This window comes from Protopterus annectens, chromosome 9.part0, assembly GCF_019279795.1.
Source record: "Protopterus annectens isolate FY-2018-M chromosome 9.part0, PAN1.0, whole genome shotgun sequence".
NCBI classification, from domain to species: Eukaryota; Metazoa; Chordata; order Ceratodontiformes; family Protopteridae; genus Protopterus; species Protopterus annectens.
The window spans coordinates 1,593,843,091-1,593,868,369 of NC_056743.1; the positions used below are offsets into that span (position 1 = coordinate 1,593,843,091).

The 25,279-nt window shown below is 43.3% G+C and overlaps 1 protein-coding gene across 7 annotated transcripts in view; it reads right to left on the reverse strand.

Annotated features, from left to right (window-relative positions):
• Window positions 1-25,279, reverse strand: part of EVI5L (ecotropic viral integration site 5 like) — a 2,636,797-nt gene that overhangs the window by 244,747 nt on the left and 2,366,771 nt on the right. For 5 of the 7 annotated variants that reach the window (XM_044084539.1, XM_044084538.1, XM_044084535.1 and 2 more), the window contains one exon: window positions 8,645-8,653. The exons of the other annotated variants lie outside the window; for them this stretch is intronic. In XM_044084539.1, the coding sequence (XP_043940474.1) occupies window positions 8,645-8,653 (9 nt within the window). The remainder of the gene's footprint in view (window positions 1-8,644; window positions 8,654-25,279) is intronic. 7 annotated transcript variants of the gene reach the window in all.

Genomic DNA, 25,279 nt, shown 5'->3' on the forward strand with positions numbered 1-25,279 from the left:
TCTACTTCTCCATTACCTCCAACTAGTAAATCATCTACTATTATACCACATGGATAACCCCAAAAAATTTGCTCCACTGCGCACTAAAAGACTTCACTGGCAGAATTTATTTCAAAAGGCATTCTGAGAAATCTGTATCTACCAAATGGAGTACTGAATGTAGTCAGTACTGAAGATTTGCAATCAATCATTACTTGCCAAAATGAAACCTTTGCATCTAAGACAGAAAAAACAGTGGCACTTGGCGACAACTTCCTTAACTGTATGCATAGGATGATGAGGTTTCTTCAATGCTTTGTTCAAGTTTCTTTGGTCAATGCATAATCTGAATTCATCTGAGCTTTTCTTATGAGCACCTACCATGGAAGACACCCACTCAGTTGGTTCTGTGACTGGACAAATCACACCTTGCTGCACCATCTTATCTACCTGGACCTTGACTTTGTCCTGCATAGTATCAGAACTCTCCTCGCAGGTCTGACCACTGGACTGGCCTCTGGATCTACTTTCATGGAGTACACAACTGGAAGTTTGCCCAGCTTGTCATCAAAACATTAGCATACTCTGAGAAAACAGCATCAGTGAAGCTGGAACTAGGGCATTAGCTTACATGATGAACTTCTTCGGTAAAAGAAAGCAGTTTCACTAAAACTGTCTCTAAGACCTAATAATGACTGTGCAGGTCTTCCGACTATACAGAATTGAAAGCTGTAATTGTTCCCAGCCAAATAACATGAAAGAATTACTGAGCCTTCATTTTAAATCTCTTCACCTCCATAAGTAACAAGCTTTGCACAATTAGCCAAATTAAGTTGTTCACCAGCTCTTACTTTAGCAAATGTTACTGCCGACAAAACATTACACATTGAACCAGTGTCTACTTTAAGCTCCGTGCTTTACCATTGATCAGGACAGTACACAACACTTCATTCCTTGCCAACAAATCTAATGCATTAACCTTTTCCCCGACCACTGATAACATCATCTACATAGAAAGTAGGGTTGAAGCTTTCTACATGATCAACTTGGCTTTTGTGAGTGACCTTTCTTAATAACTGAATGAGGCGTGTTTGCATTACAAAACTTTTGAAAGTGGTTCCATTTTTTACACTTGTGGCACTGCTGACCAAATGCTAAGCACTTCTCTCTTTTTGACTCATGATTGGCACCACAGTTATGACAGTTAACATTAATACTTGATTTGGGTTTTGCTGACTCACCCTTATACTGCACTGAGCATGTCCATTTTGCTGAGCTACTCTTAGAACTTGCTGGAAAGTAATGGACTCCCTGGAAAACCTGCAGGGGCTGCAGCTGCCATGTGCTACATGCTGTCTACACTTGCTCTAGAGGCTGCTGAAACCATGCTCTTATCACTTGCAGGCATACTTGTGTACCTTTCTGTAAGCCCATGGATTTGACAAATCTCTATAGCTCTGCTCAACATTAAATCACTCTCACAAAGAAAAATCTTTCTCACTGCAGCATTATTAACACCACACACAAGCCTGTCCTTTATCAACTCGTTTTTCAAATTACAAAATCTGCACATTTCAGCTTTATTTCTCAAGTCAGTAATATAAGATGCAAAAAGTTTCTCCTGGCTTTTGGACTCTGATATAAAATAGGTGCCTCTCCAATGTAACATTTATTTGGGGGGGGGTTGCAGATTTCTCTAAATTTACATTTCATGCACTCGGGGTCTTCTCTTTACTCTGCCGGTACAGAAATATGTTGGTTTTCCCCCTCTCCTCCATATGCTGCTGGTTGCATACACACATGAAAGCTCTCTTTCAATGGCTTCTGACCCTGCTATGTTAAGCAAAATAAATGCCCTCATATGTGCATCTTTGTCAGAAAAAGCTGCTTGTATGAAAATGTATTCCTGCTCAAATACGCTCCCATTCTCTGCAATATTATGATCAAACACAAGTGAACTGGGTCTGCGAAATGCCTCTGCCATATCAACACACAGTACTAAAGGTGCTTGAAATTATGCATGAAAATACACGCAAACACATACACACACACATACATACATATATATATATATATATATATATATATATATATATATATATATATATATATATATACACACCAAAAATGTATGCCAGAACTTGTAACTATGCCCACTAGCACAACAGACTCTCTGAAACAACTGCATTTTGCTAAATAAGTCTCTGTAGCATAACAACACTTTAAAATCACTGTACTTTGCGAAACCACCTTTTTTCAGTGTAAAAAAAACACTTTGAAATAACTATACTTTGCGAATGAACTGTACTCAGCACAAGAAACACTTCGAATGACTGCACTTTGCAAATGAACTGTATACAGCATGAGAAACTTTTCGAAATGTCTGTGCTTTGACTGCACTTTGCAAAATAACTGCACTTTGGACACAGCAAACTCTTTGAAATAATTGTACTGTAATAAAGCACACACTGCAAACACTTTCCACACTGAGATACTTCAATCTACTCTAGTTATGCTTTGAATAGCTTTAGTCAAGGAGAAATAGTAGCTCATGCCAAAACACGGTCGTTTGCTAAAAAACATGCAGTCACCTTGCTTTTCTAAGCTTATTTTGCCCTTTTATTGTACTCTTTATGCCCATTTGATCTCATCATGCTGGTTAAACTTTTCTTCTGCTCATTTTACTTTAAACATACTCATTATGCAAATCGGAGGTAACATTGAATCCCATATAAGTATTTCTGATAATTTTATCAAATATTGTAGTTTCAAACATTTTCTTTAATCAACAATGCATTTTATGCCTTTTGTTTGATTAATAATAAGTTTTGTGCTATTCCTTTGATTAATAATGCATTTTGTGTTTTACGAATGCTTTGTATCATTTTCTTTACAAGATAAATCATTTGTGCAAGTTTTGGTTACCCGAAGTTTGTTTCTGGCCTTTTTAAATTGTCTGAGCACTGTATCACCCAACCTGCTCAATATACCTTCACCATCAACTCTGTACCTCATGGCTTGAAGAAGTTGCACTCTTAATCCCGGTTCTGACACCATCTGCAGGATTCACGAAGTCTCCGTGTAAGAGTTAGCAAGTCTTACATGGAGGCTGCAGTTAAACGGGGTGATGTCAGCATGCCATGCATATTCATGAGGGCATGCTGAATCACACCCTAGGCTAACACGGTCCATGTAGCAATGCAGGGGGTGTGTCCGCATGGCGAGACCTGAAAAGGGACACGCCCCCGAAAGAATCACAGTCCCAAAGGAAACTCCCACGAGCGAGTCTGCAGAAATGTCAAACACAACAGCACACATGCCCCTACAGACTATTAACCCAACTGAAATGTAAAACGTAAAAATGAACAGTTTAATTTTTTTTTTAATTTCAAATATGTTTGCTCGTAACTGCGCTCGCTTGCGTGGGTGTGCCCTTCGCTCAGCTACAGTTATCAGTCATTGAAAAAGCATATAAGCTCTAAATATGCAAAATAAGCAAAGTAGCAATAGCGTAGCGGTAGAGACGTCGGCCAAAGAGGAGGTAGTCACGGTTCGAGCCCCAACAACATCATTTTTTATTTTTAGTGAAATAAGCATGAAACAATCCCCTGACATATATATATATATATATATATATATATTTAAGTAAAATGCAATGAAATGGGCTATGTTTTTATGAAGAAATCTGACACAATAAAAAAATAAAATATTTTATAAGTGCCCATAGCTGAGCAGCGCTCTAACAAGCTGAGTATGTTTGCCCGCAGGTGACCAGTGGTTTAACAGGTGTAATATGAGTGCCCAGAGTTGAGCAGTGCTTTAACACGCTGAAAGTGTGTGCCCGTAGTTGCGCAACATTTCACACAGCGTAATATGCGTGCTCATAGCCAAATAACGCGTTAACCAGCATAACCCGTTTGCGCGGAGCTGCGCAGCGCACCAACTGGCTTACCGGCGGGCAACGTTGAGCAACCTGTATCAAAGCCGCCTTTAAACAGACACACCTCCTAGCCTGCCTAGACAGTAGTAAAATAAAAAAAGCAATGCCCAGGCTCGAACCCAGGACACTGTGCATCATAGTCAAAGTACTGAACCACTAAGCCATGACAGCTGTACTGAAAAATGAAGTATTAGCATATATATATATATATATATATATATATATATATATATATATATATATATATATATATATAGGAATGAATGGAAATAGAAGCATGACAAAGCAGGTTTTGTGAAGCTGATACAATTCCAAAATGGCCAATCACAGATAAGTGCGGGAAAAACGGCATATATAAGCCCCATAGGCGGGAATACACAGCATAACTGATTGTGGAACCTATTTGCAGTCAGGATGGCAGGTGCAGGAGAGGGTAGTCACTTTCGAGCACAGAGGTAGGGTGCTGAGGAGTCCAAATACATGGTTTGGTTCCTAGTCCACGATGATGAGGCTCAACTCACGCAGGGCCAAGTTCTGTGGGGTGCATATAAGGCAGAGGCGTGGAACCGGTTGGCACATGATCTCACCCGTGCCACAGGCATACCAAGGACTGGTGAACAGGTCTGTCACCACCATGCAGACCTGAAGAGACGGAAGCAGGACCAACTGAACCATTGGATCCAGGAGGCCCGGCAAATGCCCAACGACCCACTACTGAGTAAGTATCCATGTAATTATGTATGTAAGGAATTATCCTAGCTGATATTATGGAGATGTATGTTCCAATATTACTTCATTTATATTACAGCTGCAGGTGTGCGTTCCGCGAATCGGTGAGCCTATGGTGATAGGCTGGAGCAGTTGCGCCACCAGGCAGGTTAGTAATTATATTTCTGTAATTGTTATACAATATAAGTGAGACAGCTTGTAAAAGAGTTCACTGTAGTTACATATTAATAAAGTTCAAATAACACTAGAAGAAAGATTCTGCTAGTACTGTATGATTAGATAAGTGATGCAGCCTGTAATCCAGAAATAAAAAGTAAACAAGTCTGAAATAGTGATTACCCACCTGAAGTGTAATATCAGATAACCTGCAGCAGCCTGAAAATCAGTGGTAAACAATCTAAAGATAATAGACATGTGTCAAATACATCCCCTTAGAAAATCTGCCATATGAAACAAGTGAGTCTGTTGGAAAGGATTGTTGTAATCAAATATGACATGTTAATAACACCTAGAATAAAGTACCATCTTGAATTGTAAAAATAAAACAAGTGAGAGTGTGCGAAAGAGGTATGAATCAACCAAGAAAGCTGTTATAACTTCTGAATAAAGTATACTGCAGTCAGTACATAATGAAATGAATGAGACAGCCACAACCAAAAAGTGAAATGTTTGAAATAAAGTACTGAAGCTGGAATGTGTCTGTCCCACAATTTGTATATGTTGCTGTACCCTTGCAATATGGAGATAGTATGGTTGTATGAAATAATGAACATCCACAGTTGTCTAGAGCCATATAAATGAAATGTAGCAGGATGCTGTACCTGAACATAGCCAGATATGAAATGTGTATGAATAAAAATGCAATGTATATTAATGTATCAGTAACAGTCCCATCACCAACATTCCTAAGGTTACATATAGGAAACTGTACTAAGACCTGTAGGGTATATATATCTGCAGCTACTAGAGATGTACAGCATATGTATATGTAGTTGAAGTTGTTAATGAAATATTTCTTCACCCTACCCTATATTCACAAATAATGCCATTCCACAACAAACTGGGTATGTGTATTCACAATCAATTCCTATGGACATTTGTCCTGTTGGTTCAAACATATTTGCATGTACGTTGCTGCATGTGCCCTGTTCACATATCCAAACCTGATGGCCTGTTGCCATCAATCGACCCTGCATGCTGTTGGATTGTGTACTGTTGTTCAAAATATGCATGTGTTATGCTTGCTGTTCAATGTTTGGAATTCATGGGTGTTTGGTTAATGGGAATACTGATGCATGCTGTTACAACTAATTTTGAATGGTATTGTTTGTTACTAACCCAAAATGTCATAAAATATTTCTAAACATAGGACAACAGGGAAGGCGGGTTCCAGCGGACCCACCTCTCCCACCTCAGCTGGCGAGTGCACCTGGCATTAGTGCCCAGACCGGAACCTCCTCCGGTGGCCCTGTGCCACCTTCAGGTGGAAGCGCTTCAGGGGATGGGGCTCGCCCCCCCTCTGCAAGCGTGGCCGGAGGAGACCGTCCACTCACCCTCCAAAGTGTCCGGTCTGTGGTGCGTAGCGAGATCAGGCATTCTGTGCTTGAACCCCTACGCCAGCTTGAGGCTCGGGTAGAACAACTCACGGGTGTCCCTGCTGCCCATCTTACACAGCCCCCAGCACAGCCTCGTCCTGGGCTGTGAAGGCGCAGTGGCAACTGCCCATGGGTGGGGATCTCAGTTCCACTGTTGCCATCTGTGGGCTCATGGGCTCGCGATAACCCAACATCCGTCTCTGTCAATTGTGTTTCCCCCCACGTGTCATACTCCGCCCCTGTATGCGTATTGTTTGTCTTGTCTGTTAACCTCCCCTACCTACCTCCCCAAATATACCTACTTCCTGTACCTCACATTCCACTCTCACCTGAAAAAAAAAAAAGGGCACTCTGTTCCCGCAAAAAAATTACGCCCCATACATAGCTGCCCATTTTGCAGGCATGTCTGCTGGACATGTAAAGTGGTAATTACAATTGGCTGTACAACATATTTTTTTGTCCTCACCCCTGTCTCAGGGGTGGAAGGTTTCAAATTTCACACCAAATTACAGACATATGCACAGCTGTTGCTCATAAAGAAATGGGCAGCTATGGCCCTTTCCTACATCCTTCCTGCAAATCCCGAGCTTGTTTTCCTACTGTCCTACCCTCTTTGTGCCCCCTTTTTCACCACTTTCCTATCTCCCCATTTTCATTTCTTTCAAAGAAATTAGCGCGGGTGTGCGCCAGAGTAAGCACTTTTAAGCAGTAGTAAGCGGGTGTGCGCTTGTGTGCGCTTAGCTAAGCGTGTGTGCGCGAAGCTAAATGACAGTGCGCATGCGTGAGCTCCGTGCAAACTAGCGCTAACCCACTTAAAAGGGCCTTAGTCCCTCTGAATGACAAGGCTTGTAGTCTGCTCAGCAGCAAAATAAAATTCCTCTGTCAGTCTCGAACCCAGGACCTTGGAAACATTAGTCTGCATGACTTACCACTAAGCCATGACTGATATACAAGAACTTTGTGCTGAAAGCAATATATCATGAAATAGTAGGACTGAATGTAAAGGGAATATAGGAAGGCTATTACACAAAGCTTTTCTTGTATCTTTACTGGCAATTCTTGTAGATTTGTATAACATTAGTGTGATAAGAGAAACAGCCATGCTAGTCGGTAACTAGTAGGTAATAATGTGACAGTAGCATCTTGCAAACCACACACACTATCAGAGCAGGATAAACACTGCCATATTTGAACAGGTAAGAGGCCAGACCTCGCAACTGTGACTGATTTACAGGGATGTCCCTGATTTGAAAACAAATGTTAACTGTGCCCCACTGGCTCCCTGTGAAATGTACTAACAGTAGGCAGAAAGGTGTTTTATCCCACGTAATGGTAACTGTCAACTACTGAAAGTATGCACTACTTACATGTCAGAAATGGTGTATTAATACACATGCTCAAAATACCCCACAGTCACAACTGCAGAATATCTGAAATATATCACGGGTGTATACCACTGATATGAACCATTCCCTGAGGCTGATAAAAGATATACCTGAGAGTATCTGAGGCCTGCAAGTGTCACAAACTCACAGGCATATCATTCTGTCTGCTGTCACACACTTTGTGAATAGCTGTAGAATAGCTTCCACAAGCACACCCGCATGTAGGTGTACAACCCACAAATATTAAAAGGAGGTATCCAACTAATAACAGAAGGACAGTATAGCAGTTTACAAGCACTGCATGTGCCTGCTATCCATAACTGTTAGTACAAAGTACAAGGCGCCACTACTGCTCAGCAGCAAAATAAAATACCCTTGTAGGTGTCAAGCCCCACACCTTGGCCAGACCAGACTGCATGCAGTACCACCAAACCACAACAAAAATATAAGGAATTTCTGCTGAAAGAAATATAGCAAGCATTACAAGGAGTGAATGTGAATGGAAAATAGAAAAGCCATAGCAACACATTCCAGTAAAGACACCTAGCAGGCCTTCAAGGAGTGAATGTAAAGGCTAAATAGTGAAACCATAGCAACAAATTGCAAGAGCCACTGCTGTAAACCAGTTACTCCACAAGTCCCACAGGAAAGCACATACTCCCATTTCAACAGTATTAGTATTATTAGGTGTCAGTTAACATACACACTGAGAAGAATAAACTGGAAGAAGCAATAGTCAGGTGTCAGTACAACATGCATGTCAGTGCCTACAACACAGCCTGAAATATGAGAGACATACCAACCTTTACGCTCACACAACAGTGTCCACAGCATACCAGCATGGCCCCCACCTTGAAAATCTGAAAGAGCTACGCCTACCTCACCTAACATTTTATAGCACTATCATGAAATCACAGTGAGAACTGCAATTACCACACAGCAGGCTGCATGCAATTAGCAAATGCTGGCTAACAATTGGTGCAGAGGCCATCACATGCACATCTGCATATACTTACAAATGCAGCCTGTACTCCCAGTCCACACATGCAATAATTTCATTGCAAGAGCCGGAGGGAGAGACAGAGAGAGAGAGAGAGAGAGAGAGAAAAAAAACGAATAAGAGACACAGACAGCCGAAAATAAAACAATACAGAACAGCAGGCTAACCAGCAGCAAGCCATCAAAAATAGCAGTGTCCAACAAAGGTAATGTAAACTAATAATGTAATAGTCTACATACTGTGAACTCTCCATATGTGTTAGCAGTCTGTATACATATATATATATATATATATATATATATATATATATATATATATATATATACATACATATATATATATATATATATATACATATATATATATACATATATATATGAAGATGTACATAGGGCAGGGGACATACTGCAACTGTTAGTGAAGGCTGGACATACATATGTATGTGAAGGATGCTATGTGCACATATCAATGTAGGTTGTAGTGCAACGTACAATGTAGGTTGTACAGTAATGAATGTTTAGCAGTATGTTAGTGTGTATATTCGTATGTGTAAATAAAAAGGTATATATATATATATATATATATATATATATATATATATATATATTATATGTATATGTGTGTATATTTATATATGTATCTATATATAATATGCATATATGTATACATAGATAGAGAGGGATGTAAAAATAGATAGACCCAGAATGATACCACAGTACAAGGACAAAATGATTGACCCCAACAATTGGCTAAGCTTCTGGTGTCATTCTAAGGGGATCCAGCATATGTCTGCCTGGGACGACATGATCGACAGTCCATGATGCTTTGCCAGAGATAGCCTGCACCTGTCGCCCTCAGGATTCCGGATACTGGCTAAGACTCTTGCCACCCCTATAGTGCCTTTGTCAGGCAAGGTTCAAATGACAAATTCACCACCGTAAACGGTGACATCTGTGACATCTGTGCAGTGACAGAGACCTGGTTCAAAGCTCCAGAGAGCACCCCTGCATTACAAGGCTTCAATTCATGCCACACCTTTTGGCCACCTCACCCAGAAAGACACACTAAAGGCGGAGGTGTGTCCAAATTCATTAAGGATATCCACACCTCCAGGCTAGTTGCACAGCATAATGCATCTGAAATTATCCAAGTGCAACTAACTCTGGGAAAAAAACGCAATCCAAATTGTAGCTTGCTACAGACCCCCCACCATGCCCCATGATTCACACCCCTCATTTCATGATACACTGGAAAGTATTGGGTACAACCCAACACCCTAATAATGGTCAATTTCACCTACCCCACCATTAACTGGAAAAACTACTCCTGTACCAACTCTTTTGCTCAACGTTTTCTAGAATTCATAAATACCAACGCCTTGGATCAACTTATTCACACCCCCACCAGGGGCAGCAATATCCCAGACTTGGTCATCACCAACATGGGAAACCAGTGTTCCACACCAGAGGTCAATTGCTCGTTGGTCAGATCCGACCACAAGGTAATCAGCCTAGACATCCACATCCCACCCCTAGCTCCAATTAGGGAAACCATCGTAACAAACTTCTCAAAAGCCAACTTCACACTTCTTAAGACAGAAATGGCAAACTTCATGACACCCATGCAGACGGACAATAGACGTATGACTGCCGAATCCTACACAAATGCATTGTATAAGCACTTACACGAGTGCATGGATCATGCTATCCCTAATAGAACCAAGATGTTATCCTCCAGACAAAGGAAGCCAGTCTGGTGGTCCTCTGCCATAAACAAACTCTACAACAGAAGAAAGAAACTGTTGCAAAAAAGTAAATTCCCATGACTGGAGGAACTCCCTGGTCAACCTCAGTAAGAAGCTGAGATCCCTCATAAAATCCCCCAAAGCTAGTTACGAAAACAAAATTGCCACTGACTCTAAAGACAACCACAAAGCATTCTATAGCTATGTCAAGAATCTAAATGGGAACACTCAGATCTGCTCTGAGTTACAGCATAATGGCACTAAATATACAGAACCAACTGATATTGCCAACATCCTGGCAGATAGGTTCAGTGCTAACTTTACCCCTCTCACCCCTAGAGGGCCCATCTCTATACTGGAAGAATGCAAAGTTCCTATAATCACGGCTGCACAGGTAAAAACACACTCTCCAAAGCCAAGAACACAGCATCCATGGGACCTGACAATATCCCAGGCTGCATTCTACACGAACTACTGAATGAACTGTGACCCTACCGCAGTACCATGTTCAATCATAGCCTCACCTCAGGCTTTGTACCCACTGAATGGCACACCACAACACATCCCACTCCAGAAAGGGGGAGCCACGACAGACCACGGTAACTACCGCCCCATTAGCCTGACAAGCCTGGTCTGCAAGGCCATGGAATGTATCATCATGGAACTCATAAACAAAGACATTGGTAATCTCCAAACTCTGGACCCTACTCAGTTTGGATTTGTAAAAGGCAGATCATGTCTCCTAAACCTGATTGACTTCTTTGAAGCAGTCACCAAAGCCATAGATGATGGTAAAATGGTTCACACAGCTTATGTAGATCTCGCCAAGGCTTTCAACACCATCCCCCATTCCGGAATTATAGATAAGCGCACTAAACTAGGTATAAATCCCTATGTCATAAGATGGGTTTCCAACTGGCTCATGGACAGAACTCACACTGTGAAAGTAGCGTATTCCAAATCCAACATCAGACCAGTGACAAGTGGAGTACCACAGGGTTCAGTCCTGGGTCCTCTCCTGTTTGGTATCTACTTCTCTGAAGTGCAGGCCAACACAGAAGGTCTTTGGCTAACAAAGTTTGCAGATGACTGCAAACTAGGAGCCATAATCGCAACTCCTAACGATGTGGGCAAACTACAAAAGGGCCTCACTGAGACAGATACCTGGTGTCAAAGCCATGGCCTGAAGCTCAATGCCAAAATGTGTATTGTCATCCCCTTTGGTAAAAACTCTGTACCCATGAACTACCACATAGCTGGTAGTCTACTTAATGCCGAAAATGTGATAATAGACCTTGGGACAGGTGGACAGTAGTCTCTCCTTTGATAATCACATCACCACAGTGGTCAGGAAATCCTTCTACGTGGCTCATATCATCACAAAAGGATTCCCATCCAGAAAAAAGAGGTCATTGTTCCCCTCAACTCATCACTTATTAGACCCATTATAGAGTACAACGCTCCTTTTGGTATGTACCTCACAAGACAATTACAACAACTGGAAAGACCACAGAAATACCTCACAAAGAGGATTACTGGCCTCAAACAGATGCCCTATGCAGACCGTCTCAAAAAACTACAGCTTGACTCCATGGCATATCGCCTACTCAGGGGTGGTCTCTGCCTAACATACACAGCTATGTCAAACCTAGAGCTGTTGGACATGCTCCACTTTAAGAAATCCCAATCTCTCTGAGCTACACGTTCTAGGGACCTTAACCTTGTCACCACAATAAACAGAACATGAGGGAGGGATAGAGTCCTGTCCCAGACACTTCCCATACTCTGGAACAGACTACTTATCTATGTCAAACAGAGCTCCTCATTAGCACTCTTCAAGAAAGATCTTGATGATTGGATGGGAAATTCACCCCGGGGATCACTTCTGTGGCTCTGCTCGACAGGGGCATAGGAAAATACCTTTCTTGGGTGGCGAAAGCCAGGGTACATTTATTGGCTAGGCTTGTATGGGCCCTAGGGCCGATACCCTAGTACCTACCTATGAACATATATAGATAGATGGATAGAATATGTATATACATATATTATGTAATAGACACACACATATATAGATACATACACCAAGCACCAAAGAGAGGCTCAAAAATAAACTTTAGCGTACTGTAGTTTATTTGTCCGCTTTCATCCGAAGACTTCGTCAGAATACAAACACCAGTAATTTCACAAACGTATTTATAACAAGCACAATCAATCAATAAAATAATTAAAAGGCAATTAAACAATTAAAGCTTTTAACCTATGTAAAGAAAAAGTACAGTTTTGTACCTACCATAAATGTAGATGTTCGAGGATCCACATTGCTGCAGTCCTAACCATTGGGTAGTCCGCTGTCCAGTCGGCCCGAATACCAAAGTATATGGCTGACGTCGGTCAAGGCGCATTAGACTGACGTCAGGACGTCAGGGTACTAATGCGCATGACCGACGTCATATCCTCAGTCTTTTCTTGCCCCAGATGTCAGAAGGCCCTAAAAAGACAAGGCCCAAACCAAAACACCAACAAAAACCCTGCACCAAACATATATACAATATATACAAATGCACAAGAATATAGCCTAACCCACACCACAACCCCTAAATACAGAGGGGAAGGAGGGAGGGTAAATTGGACTGCAGCAATGTGGATCCTCGAACATCTACATTTATGGTAGGTACAAAACTGTACTATGTTCTTCATTCCACATTGCTGCAGTCCTAACCATTGGGTAGAATCCCAAAGCAGAGGTAAGGGAGGCTGGCAAATCATAAGGAAGCAGGAGCTGTCAACATGCCTTGCAAAATAGCTGTGGCAAAACCAGCCCTAGATTTAGAGTAGAGAGGAAGGTGGTAATGCTTAGAGAACGTATGCACTGAACTCCAAGTAGCTGCCTCCAAAATATCCTTAGTTGCCACCCCCCTGAGAAATGCTGTTGAAGTGGCAGTAGCCCTTGTGGAATGAGGCCTAATCCCAGCTGGAATCTCCTTGCCATGATGGGAATAACAAAATGAAATGCAAAACCCAATCCACTTAGAAATAGTTTGCTTAGACACAGGCTTGCCCTGAGAAGTCAAGGCAAAAGAAACAAACAACTGCTGAGACTGCCTGAAATCCTTAGTCCTGCTTAAATAATAACGTAACTGCCTATGTACATCTAAAGTGTGCAAAATCTTTTCTCCCTTGTTTTGGGGATCTGCATAGAAAGTAGGCAAATGAATAGTTTGGTTTAAAGCCACACTAGAAACCACCTTAGGCATAAAGGAAGGATTAGTACGTAATGATACTCTATCCTTATGGAAAATCAAAAGGGCTCTACTGCCATAAGGGCCTGCAACTCAGAAACCCTTCTTGCAGAAGTAATGGCCAACAAAAAGCAGTCTTCCATGACAAGTATTTTAACTCAGCAGTAGCCAGGCTCAAAGGTTGTAGAGTAAGTTTTCCAACACAAAATTGAGATCCCAAGCAGGAGTAGGAGCTCTATTGGGGGTCTTATATTCTTTGCCCCTCTAAGAAACTGCTTGAACAAAGGATGTGAAAACAATGGTGGGTCACAATCATAATGAGCTGAAATTGCTGCAGCATGAATTTTAATGGAAGAGAAGGACAAACCTTTGTCCAATAACTCAGTAAGATATTGAAGAGCCACACTCAAATTAGGCTCAGAAATCTCCAAATTCTTTGCTGCACTCCAAAATAAAATCTCTTCCATTTTTCTGCGTACACTTTCCTTGTACTAGGTCTTCTGGCTTCCATAATCACATTTAAAACTTGTTGAGGAAGTTGAGACCTGCTGTGTTTCAAAACAGAATATGCCAGGCTGTTAGATGAAGAGATTGAAGCTTGACATTGAGCAGGTGACCGTCCCTCTGAGATAACAGGTGTGGAATCAAAGGTAAAGGCCATGGAGGCTTCCTTACCAGACTCCTTAGAAGTGGGTACCAGTGTTGCCGAGGCCAATCTGGAGCTATTAAAATCATCCTTGGCTTGTCTTGTCTGACCTTTAGGAGCACCTTTGGGAGAAGAGGCAGAGGTGGAAAGGCATACACATGAAGATTTTTCCAACTGAAAGAAAGAGCGTCCACTTTCCAAGCTGTGTGATGAAACCCCTTTGTGCAAAACTTTGGCAGCTGGTGGTTTAGTGGAGAAGCGAACAGATCTATGTCTGGAGTTCCCCATGACACTGTCAATTTCTGAAATACATGAAGATCCAGTTTCCACTCGTGGGGATCCATGATTTGCCTGCTTAACACATCTGCTAAGGAGTTCTGTGCTCCGGCAGAAACCTTGCCTGAAGAGTTAGTTGCAAGCTGAGCAGTCTCCCATAAAATCATTGCTTGCCTGCATAGAGGATAAGAATGTGTTCCCCTTGTTTGTTGATGTACCACATGACAGTTGTGTTGTCTGTTAGAATCAACACCTGCCCAGGAAGAAGTAACTCCTTGAAAGCCATTAATGCAAACTGGACTGCTAACATCTCCTTCATGTTGATATGTAGATGCTGTAGTCTGGCAGGGCACTGGTCTCGTATCCAATTTCCATTTAGATGAGCTCCCAAGCAATGTCCGAGGCATCTGTCGGTAACAGCTGACTCGCCTCTGGTGGGGTCACAGAGAGTCCGTTGTTTAGGTGACATTCCTGAGCCCACCACAAAAATTCTTTTTGAATGCAAGGTATTATTTGAATGACAGTGTCCAAATCCTGGCAGTGCTGTGTCCACACATTTTGAGATACCATTGCAGCTTCCTCATATGCAGTTTGGCATTGGGAAGCACCAGAATACAAGATGCCATGAACCCTAAGGCTTGAAGGACTGTCCTTGCAGTCAGCCGGACTGAAGAGATAGTTGATGGAAGTAACTGGAAAGATTCTTTTGTTTGTCCGGGTTAAAAGGCCATCTGGGCTGCTGTATTCAGTCTCACACCCAGAAAGCACATGTCTTGAGAGGGTACTAGACTGGACTTTATTTCGTTCACAGAATACCCTAGGCATCTTAGCACTGCTATGACATATTCCAGATGCTGTAGAAGGTCTTCCTTTTCTTGAGCCAGAATCAGGCAGTCGTCCAAGTAAGGATAGATTTGAATTCCTTTCAGCCTGAAGTAAGCTATCACTGGAGCCAGAACCTTTGTGAATACTCTGCAGTAGATAAGCCAAAGGGCAATGCAGAGAACTGATAATGAGAATTTCCAGCTCGAAAGCAGATACTTCCTGCAACTTAGTCTTATAGGCACATGAAGGTAAGCTTCCTTGAGATCTAAAGTTACCATCCAATGATCTTTGCCCAGCAGAGGTAAAAGCTGTTGTAACGTCAACATCTTGAACTTGGGAATGTCCAGATAAGTGTTGAGGATAGATAAATCCAAAATTGGTCTCCACGTGTTCCCCTTCTTCGGAACTAGGAACAGGCGAGAATAAAATCCTAGGCCCCTTTCTGGTACAGGGACTGGCTGAATAGCCCCTATTTGGAGTAACAAAGAAATTTGCTTGTGAGCCTCTTCCCTTTGTGGAGGGGAACGACTGGCATGGCTTTGAAAGGGGGCAATGTATGGAAATAAAACCTGTAACCGTGGTGAATGATATCCAACACCCATCTGTCTTGAGTGATTAAATCCCAATTTTCTTTGAAATGAGACAGTCTTCCTCCCAAAGGAGCTGCCAGACGAGAATCTACTGGCAGCTGAAAAGGCAGGTCATTGGGTCTGTTTGAAAGGACTGACCCCTGCCCTCACCAGAAGTCTGAGCAGGTGAACCCCCTGTTCTAGGCCTAAAAGAACCTTGAGCTCTGCCCCTACCACGTCTAGACCTACCCCTAGACTGGGAATCATAAACAGGATATGTCCATCCCTTAGTAGGCCAATTTCTACTAAACTTCGGTGGCTGCACCTGCAAAAAATCTTTAACAGTTTGCATAGACTTAGCTTTGTCTTCCATTTTCTTTAAAACTGCTTCCACAGGCGAACCAAATAACACATCAGACTGTAAAGGAGCATCCAAAATCCTAGTCTTAACATGCTCTGCTAAATTCTGATCCCTCAACCAGGCATGCCTGCGAAGAACAGAACTAGTGGCAGCCACCCTCGAGGAGGCCTGCACAGCATCAAAACCACATTGCAAAGAATGCTTACCCACTTGTTCAGACACATGAACTAAATCCAGCAACTCTTTACACTCTATACCTTCCGCCAAAGCATCCACCTTAGATTTCAATTGTGAAAGGAGATAATGTTGATATTTTAGCATGTGAATCTGACAATTCAACGCTCTCATGGCTAAAGTGGAAGAAGTATACACTTTCTTTCCCCACCTATCCAAAGCCCTTGCCTCTTTATCAGTGGGAACAGGATTTTTAACAACAGAGGCCTTAACACCCTTAGGCCCCTGAGAAACAGTTTCCGGGTCTGCCCTAGGACTCTTAAACAGATACTTATGAGCTTCAGGCACCCTATAGTACCTATCAGGTTTAACAGGGGCAGGAGGCAAAGAATCAGGGTTCAGGGAAGCCTCTGCAAAAACATCTTCCACCACATTCAACACAGGAGGTATAGCTAAGGGCCTATGCTGGGGTAAAAATAAGAATTCCCTAAGCCTTTTCCTGGAATCAGAGTAATCTTGGCCTTCCCATTTAAAGTGCTCCCTCATGGAATGCAGAGTCTCTGAAAATGAGAAATCCTCAGGAGGAGAAGCTGTAGGAGTGGAATCATCCACATCAGAATCAGAATAAGGAGGATACTCCTGCAAGTCTTCCACAAAAGACTCAGAAGCCTCTGAACACCGTTCAAAACTCTCAAACTCAGGTTCCACCCTAGACCTCTTATCAGGAGGGGGCATAGAGCCTCTAATCATAGTAATTAAATCTTCTGCCATTTTAAGCATATGTTTCTTAGGCACAGAACCTGAAGTGCTAGGAGAAGCCCCCACTGAAGCTGAACTTGGCCTACCTCTCAAAGAAGTTTTGGAAACAGTAGGAGAAGCTCTAACTACCTTGGGAAGAGAGGGAAGAACAGTTACCTGAGAAGCCGCCTCAGCCTGGCCTACCTCCTGAGAGGGCACATCCTGTAACAGTAAAGTCTCAGCCTGAGACTCCAAAGAAACTCCTGGCAAAACCTCTGGCTCCACTGAGCCTTCTAAAGAACCGACGTCCGGGACTGCCGGTTCATCAACCCTAGGCTTTGCTGTTTTGTCCTTGCGCTTTTGGGGCGGCCGGAGCATCCGGCGGCATTTTGTAATTACAACGCTTCCCAAACACTAACCTGGCACAGTCTAACCTTCTCTTAATAGTGCGTTTGTTAAATCTAGCACAAGAGCGGCAACCAACAACGTCGTGCTCAGGCCCTAAACAAGGTATACACAAAGTATGGTAATCCCTATGAGGTATCTGCTTCCCACAAGAAATACAGTTATTCACTTTTTCTGACATCCGGTTAAATACTGAGGCAAGAAAAAACCAAAATGTTCCCCACGGGTACTTAGCCAACTTTGATTCGGTCTGAAACTCCGACTTCGGAAATATTTCAGAACGCCAACCTGCACTCGCAAAACTGCTTCTGCATCGGACCATGCGGCAAAAAAGACAGAGGATATGACGTCGGTCATGCGCATTAGTACCCTGACGTCCTGACGTCAGTCTAATGCGCCTTGACCGACGTCAGCCATATACTTTGGTATTCGGGCCGACTGGACAGCGGACTACCCAATGGTTAGGACTGCAGCAATGTGGAATGAAGAACATCTAATCTACATAAAAAAGGAATTAAATTCAATAGGTTTGTTAATAGTTAATTACTTATACTTTAAAAAACATTTCACATTAATCATGTCATTAAGGCCTGGATGAACTTCAGAATTGAGTCTGATCTGCCATAAAGTCTCACGCTGTTCTAGGTAGTTCTTGTAATCTCCCCCCCTTAAATCAGGTTGTACCAGTTCCAAAACAGAGAACATAAACTTTTTGTATAAAGGACAAACGACAGAATGTTTAAATAAAGCGTTATTGTCATCTTTGTGTTTAATGGCATACATGTTTTTTAAAGTATAAGGAATTAACTATTAACAAACCTATTGAATTTAATTCCTTTTTTATGTAGATTAGTTTTCTTTACATAGGTTAAAAGCTTTAATTGTTTAATTGCCTTTTAATTATTTTATTGATTGATTGTGCTTGTTATAAATACGTTTGTGAAATTACTGGTGTTTGTATTCTGACGAAGTCTTCGGATGAAAGCGGACAAATAAACTACAGTACGCTAAAGTTTATTTTTGAGCCTCTCTTTGGTGCTTTGTTTTATGTTCTTGGATTATTAGTGCTTTTTGTTAGATACATACACATATACAGACAGATATGAATGTCTACAGATATGTATGTATATGAATATCTCTCTCTCTATCTCCCCCCCCCCTCTCTCTCTCTCTCTATATATATATATATATATATATATATATATATATATATATGTATATACTGAGTGAGGCACATGTTTGCAGATGTATTGCAACAGGTGCCTGGTGACAAAGGCATGTACTGAACACCAGTGTGGATACAGGAGTACCATACCCCATTCCAAAACACTTACACCACTAACCACCACATATGTGGTTGCCTGCCTACTACTGGATGTGTCAGGAGGGAACATGGGAAACAAGTGTACAATAGCCTCCCCTTTGATATTCACAGTGGCACACCAGTCTTGTAATACCTGTACATGGTACATGTCAGCAGAAATGGTGTGTCAGCTAGTGAAATGTAGGTCACTGTACCCCTCTACACCTCACAATGTCCTACATGGTACGTACCCTCACATGACAACTACAGAAAGGGAGAAGGACACAGTCATACCTAACAAACAGTGATAATGCCCTCAAACACATTACCTGCAGAGTGACTGACAAAACCACAGATAGAGTGCCTCTCAAACTACCGACACAGAGGTTACCACTGCTGGATATACATAGTTAAGTCACACCCATAACAGCTGTCCAACAACCATGGTAACACCTCACAATATCCCCAGCATAAATGACCTATGTCTGTCATCCTTGGCACCGCAGTAAAGAGCACATGGTGGAGGTACAGGTTCCTACCCACAAATAAGCCATACCCTGGAGTAAACCACCCAGCATTACGAAGCAAGGCTCCCCATTAGTAGATGTCAGACATACCCCTGTTGAATGTTATGCAGATAGGTAGTATGCCATATGAGTCACCCTGTGTAACTGTTTGACAGGAGCAAGTACAACCACATTACATGTGTCCCAAGGGGCAGGGTAGCATAACAGTATGCTGCTGTAGGCCCAGGCCCAATAGCATACTACCTGCCTATGACACAATGCACACACACATGTACTCATTGCAATACCAACTATGTGAGGTGGAATGAGTGTGCCACCAACTGCGTGCAAGGTCTGTAATGGTGCGATTGCTCAGCATGACTTTGTGTCTGTCATGGTAGTGTGTGTCCTTGGTGTGAGGCCAGAGAAAGATGTGTCAGGTATTGGGATACAAACATACTACATTGCCATATGTTGTGCTGTGGTTCCCTGTATGTGACTGTGGTGTAAGTATGGTTATGGCAACAAAGACTACGGTGCATTACCAGTGACATTTGTACTGTGCATTGCATGCATTGCATGGGTTGACAATGTTCCCCATACATTACCTTGATACAAACCCCCAGTGTGAGGCTGTGCATTGGACCGCAAACAGTGTGCCGACTGCTGGAGTATACTTGTTTGTTGTATGGAGTGTGCCAGGCAATGTCACAGAGTTGTCGGCTGAGCACTGATATATGGTCATTTACATGTGTATCCCCCAATACACAGATAGATGCTATATATGGCAGTTCAGTGATATTACTACAGTAGAGTTTTATGTGTGCCATATCACTTGCTCACATATTTTTCTTTTCCTTCCAGGGCAATGGTCCACCAGCGCAATCCCACGTACTCTGCTGCAGAGGAAGAGGAGATACACCAGAGCCTGGTGCAGGATTTTGCCACACTCTTTTCCCGCACCAGCCAGAACCAGCAGGAGAGGGCTGCACTGTGGCAAGACCTTGTCCGTCGGGTAAATGACATAGGCATGCACAACCGGACATATGAGCAGGTACGCCATCACTGCAGTGATTTAATTAGAAATGTCCGTCAGCGTGCATCTAATATCCACAGGCAACAGCTTGCCACAGGTGCTGGGGCGGCTATACACCCCCCCTCACCAGACTGGAGGGGCTCCTCCTAAGTGTTGTGGCTCCAGCCCAACAACAACATCTGCACACATGTGTAATGATGGAGGCTGGAGCCACCCAGCAGGAGGACTTGGAGCGTGCAGGTAACATGCCATATCTACAGTTGACTGTTCTCTACACTGGTAGTTTATGCATGTGTGAGGTGTGTACTGTGTTTGTAGCTATTATCCTGGTAATTATTGTGCAAGAGTGATATTCTCAATATCGGCAGTAGACCTGTGAAAGCCAACTGTTGTACTACTGAACTGTATCATACTCACAGTATCAATTGCACAGTTGTGCTCACTGACAATGAATGTCTTATTTGTGCAGGTCCCTCTGGTATAACAGCAAGGCAGCCAATCCATGCTGGGGAGTGTGTAATAACAATCCTTTAATACTAATGACAGTAATAGTAATAATACCCTGAAATGGTATTGCTATGTATGTGATTGCAGGTGTGTCTGTGTGTTTGTATCTCATGTACTGAGGAGTGTGCATGTGTGCATGTGTCCATGTGCCCATGTGTGCATGTGTGGTAACATTGCGTACACATTGTAAACTGTGTTTCCTGTCTTCGTCTCACAGGTTCTGGTGCTGCTCTGGTGGTGTGCAGCAGGGAACCTGAATCTGCTGCTGGGGATAGTGATAATGATGATACCTGTGTAATGGCACAGGGTGGTGTGCCAGGGTCCGTTGTTGGTCAGCCAATCGACAGTACACAGCTGTCAACCCCATCAATGCGCACAGTCATCCGTGCCAATACATCCATTGTCACCAATATCCCTAGGTGATGGACAGCATACAGTGGGCATTGACCAGGGTAATGTAGTATCAGTGGCACATGCATCCCCTCACAGCAGCCATGGCCAGAGTCCTGACATGGTACCACACAGGCAGATGTCCAGGGGTTCTCGTAGGAGCATCCATGGTCGTACTGCCCCTGTCAGACGTGCCCACAGAGGTCTTTCAACCTCAGCTATGTTCCGGGCTGTAATGCAGGCACAGTCGTGTATGGAACGGTACACCAGACAGGGTCTGAGGGAGCTGACAGCACATCGCACTGCTATGAATGACACTATGCGTGATGTTGCGGCTGCCATCCGTAATTTCACCAAGGTCATTGACAGACTTTGGGGGGACACATTAGAGCTGTTCCCCAACTACATGTCCATGAGCCAGGGCAACGCAGAGCGATTGAGGCGTCGACGTGGCCAAATGCCAGCGACAGCAGCAGCTGGTAGTCGTCGCGGACGACAACAAACCCGCGGCCGCTCCCATAGTGCCAGTACCAGCCCCAGCAATGCTGGGTCTGTGCTGTCATCAGACCGCCCTAGGAGATCACGTGCACGTGGCTCTGGACAGTCCCAGCAGGGACATGTCTCCAGTCAACAACCACCTGCTTCTGATGACAGTACCCAGTCTGGCTTAGTACCTGATACTGTCCGTAGCACCCCTGCCAGGCACAGGTACCGTGTCCGTGGCCAGAGACAGTGATCTGTACGACCTGGCAGGTACAGTCTGTGGCTGTCCACAAACACCCATATATGGCAGCCACAAGGTGGAACTGTGTGCATGCATACACACATGCATAATGCTAACACCTAGGGCTAACACATACACGCACACACTGCATCAACATTGCCCCATCATCTACGGTTGTCCCTCACTAACACACACACACATACATGTCGATTGGTTGTATCAGTGGCAGACTCAGGCATACCAAGTACACACCCTGTGCATATGATGAAACTGTGCCACCTCCTGCAATCTGTAACATCGATGCAGGACCAGTTAACATGGTGCTGATGCACAGGGTGACTACATAGATGTGTAGTAATATTATCATGTTGTCAACTGTACAGTGTAATGATATCATTGTGGGTATATCCCAGCATGCCTGATGCATTAACAATATGATTGTCATTGTATTGTTTGGTACACCCCTATTAATTACCATAGTGTAATGTCTGCACATCTTTGCATTCTGGTGGTAAGGCTGTAAATAGAAGGCCACCTACATAGGTAGCACAGGGGATAAGAAAATGGAAGTTATGATACTCAATGGTGGACATGTAAACCACAAGATGCATGCAGTACAACCTCTACTCTGCATGGAGAATGTTGATATCTGTGCAGTAATAGACAACAGGTTCAAGACTCCCAAGAGCACCCTAGCACTACCAGGATACACCTCATACCATGCTTGACAGCCCCAAAACATACAACTAACTATGACAGGAGGTGAGTCTCATTAAATGTCAGGGATACTGTGGTGGCAGGACAGGTAGCATGCAGCCTACTAAGTTGGGAACTGCTGATTGATGGCTCAGTGTCTGTCATTATAAATGTGTATTAGTCCTGGTTTAAGCACTTGGGCTTCAGGCCAGTTATTTCACATTACGAAGGTTCATGGTCTGCACTCTTGTGGGAGGAGAGACTGGACTCTGCCCGTCTGAGCTGGGAATTTCTGGCTAAAGGCTTATAGGGCCTGCATATCTGAACTGTTTCTTACTGAAACTGGTACACCTTGTTTGCTGTAGCATAGACTAGATCCATGCCTGCTGATTGTAGCTTTGTTTGTATGCTTGTTTGCTTGTTATTTCCCTGAAACACTAATTCCACCTGAAACGCAGCTTTACTGCGCCTCTGTGGATCCCTAGTGACATGTGCATTGCTTACTGTACGTATGCCCTTGTTTCACTTGATAGAAAGTTAGTGTTTGTCATTTATGCAATTAAGTTACCTGTAACACATTGCATTTGAGTTATCTGGCACTTACTCACTAAAGCATTTATATATGCCAGCACTAACAAATTAAAAGCACTACACCCTCACAAACTCACCTTGCGTATCTTGTTCCCCATTGGCCCTTTTTGTTGTTAATTATAAAGGAATTCCCAATACTATCCTAGCATGTTCAAAGGTCAGTTGTCAATCTCCTCCATGGTCCAGCTGGTGAATCTGGGAATCTAGAGGCAATGTTACAACTGCCTCATTTCCACAGACAACCCTCTCCTCCTCCCAACAAATTCCAACACATGTGAGAGATGCAACCATATATCCAAACTGCAGGCTAAGCTCTCTCAACACAGTACTGGCAAAACCTGTCAGGAGGAGAAGGAAACCACAGTCACTACAATTCCAGTCTCACATAGACCTACCACGACAGCAATCCAAACAAATAAACACACAAAAACATACTCGGAGTCTCTAAATAAAGGTCTGCCTAAGCAGCAGACACCTCCAAAGCAGACACACAAGCAACCGCTACCCAGAACAGAACGCGTACAACACATAGCTCACAAAGCCAGTGTGCCGAACAGTCACAGCATGTAAGGCTAAACAACACACCTGCTACACTTGTGATGGGTGCCTCTATCGTCAGGTACACTGATGTCCCGCTCACCAGGCTGAACAAGGAGAAGGTCACGGTGAGATGCCTGTCGGGCGCTATGATCTGCCACATAACACAAGCACACAGGTCACTCCAAGGCATGTACAAATATGACTCAGTCAGTGTCCATGCCAGTGTGAATGACCTGAGACGTACCTCCCTGGACTACATGATAAGAGACATAGAGCATGTGGCCCAGACTGGTATGACCCTGACCTTGAGTAGCATCTTACCCTCACCAAGAGTGATGCCACAATATGTAGACAAGATGATCAATTTAGACAATTGGCTTATGTTTCAGTGTCATTCAAAGGGGAACCAATGCCTGAGAGCCTGGGATGACATGCTAGACAAGCCACACTGCTTTGCTAGGGACGGCTTGCACCTGTCATCCATGGGCTTTCGGATATTGGCAAAGGCTCTTGATACACCCATAGTGCCTTTTTTAGGCAAGGCTCAAAAGACAAGACCACCTCCATAGGTATCACACGGGATAGGAAACTAATAGTAATGCTACTCAATGCCAGCAGTGTAAACCTCAAGATGCATGCACTGGAAACTGTCCTTAGCATGGAGAACATCAATATCTGTGCAGTAACAGAATCATGGTTCAAGGCCCCCAAAAGCACCCCAGCACTGGCAGGTTATACCTCATACCATGCTTGTCGGCCACAAAACTTACACCAAAACAGAACAGGAGGGGGAGTATCAATATTCATCAAAGATACACACACCTCCAGGTTGGTGGCACAGCACGAAGCATCAGAGACTATCCATGTGGAACTAACAGTGGGTAAGACTGCCTTCCAGTTCATAGCCTGGCACACACCACACTCCCAAACTCAGGTAACCCACTTGGCCTACTTAAGAATACATGACTATCTGCAGGTGTCTCCAAACAACAATATATTGGGCAACTTCATTTACCCACACATAGACTGGGAGCATTACTGTAGCTCCAACACCCTAGGTGTAAAGTTCCTAGAATCCATACACTCAATTGCTATGGAACAACTTGTTACCACTCCCACAAGAGGGGAAAACATGCTGCACCTGTTCATCACCAACATGTGGACTATATGCTCCAGACCAGAAGTGTATCCCTCGCTGATAAGATGACACCATAGACTACTCTCACTGTATATTCACATACCAAATGCAGCCCCTGCACAGAAAACCACAGTCATAAAGTTGTGTAATGCAAATTACATGTATTCACATGAGGCAGGCTTCACACATGGGAAATATTTAAGGTCACAGGTACATATGTCTATGTGGCACACACATACCTCA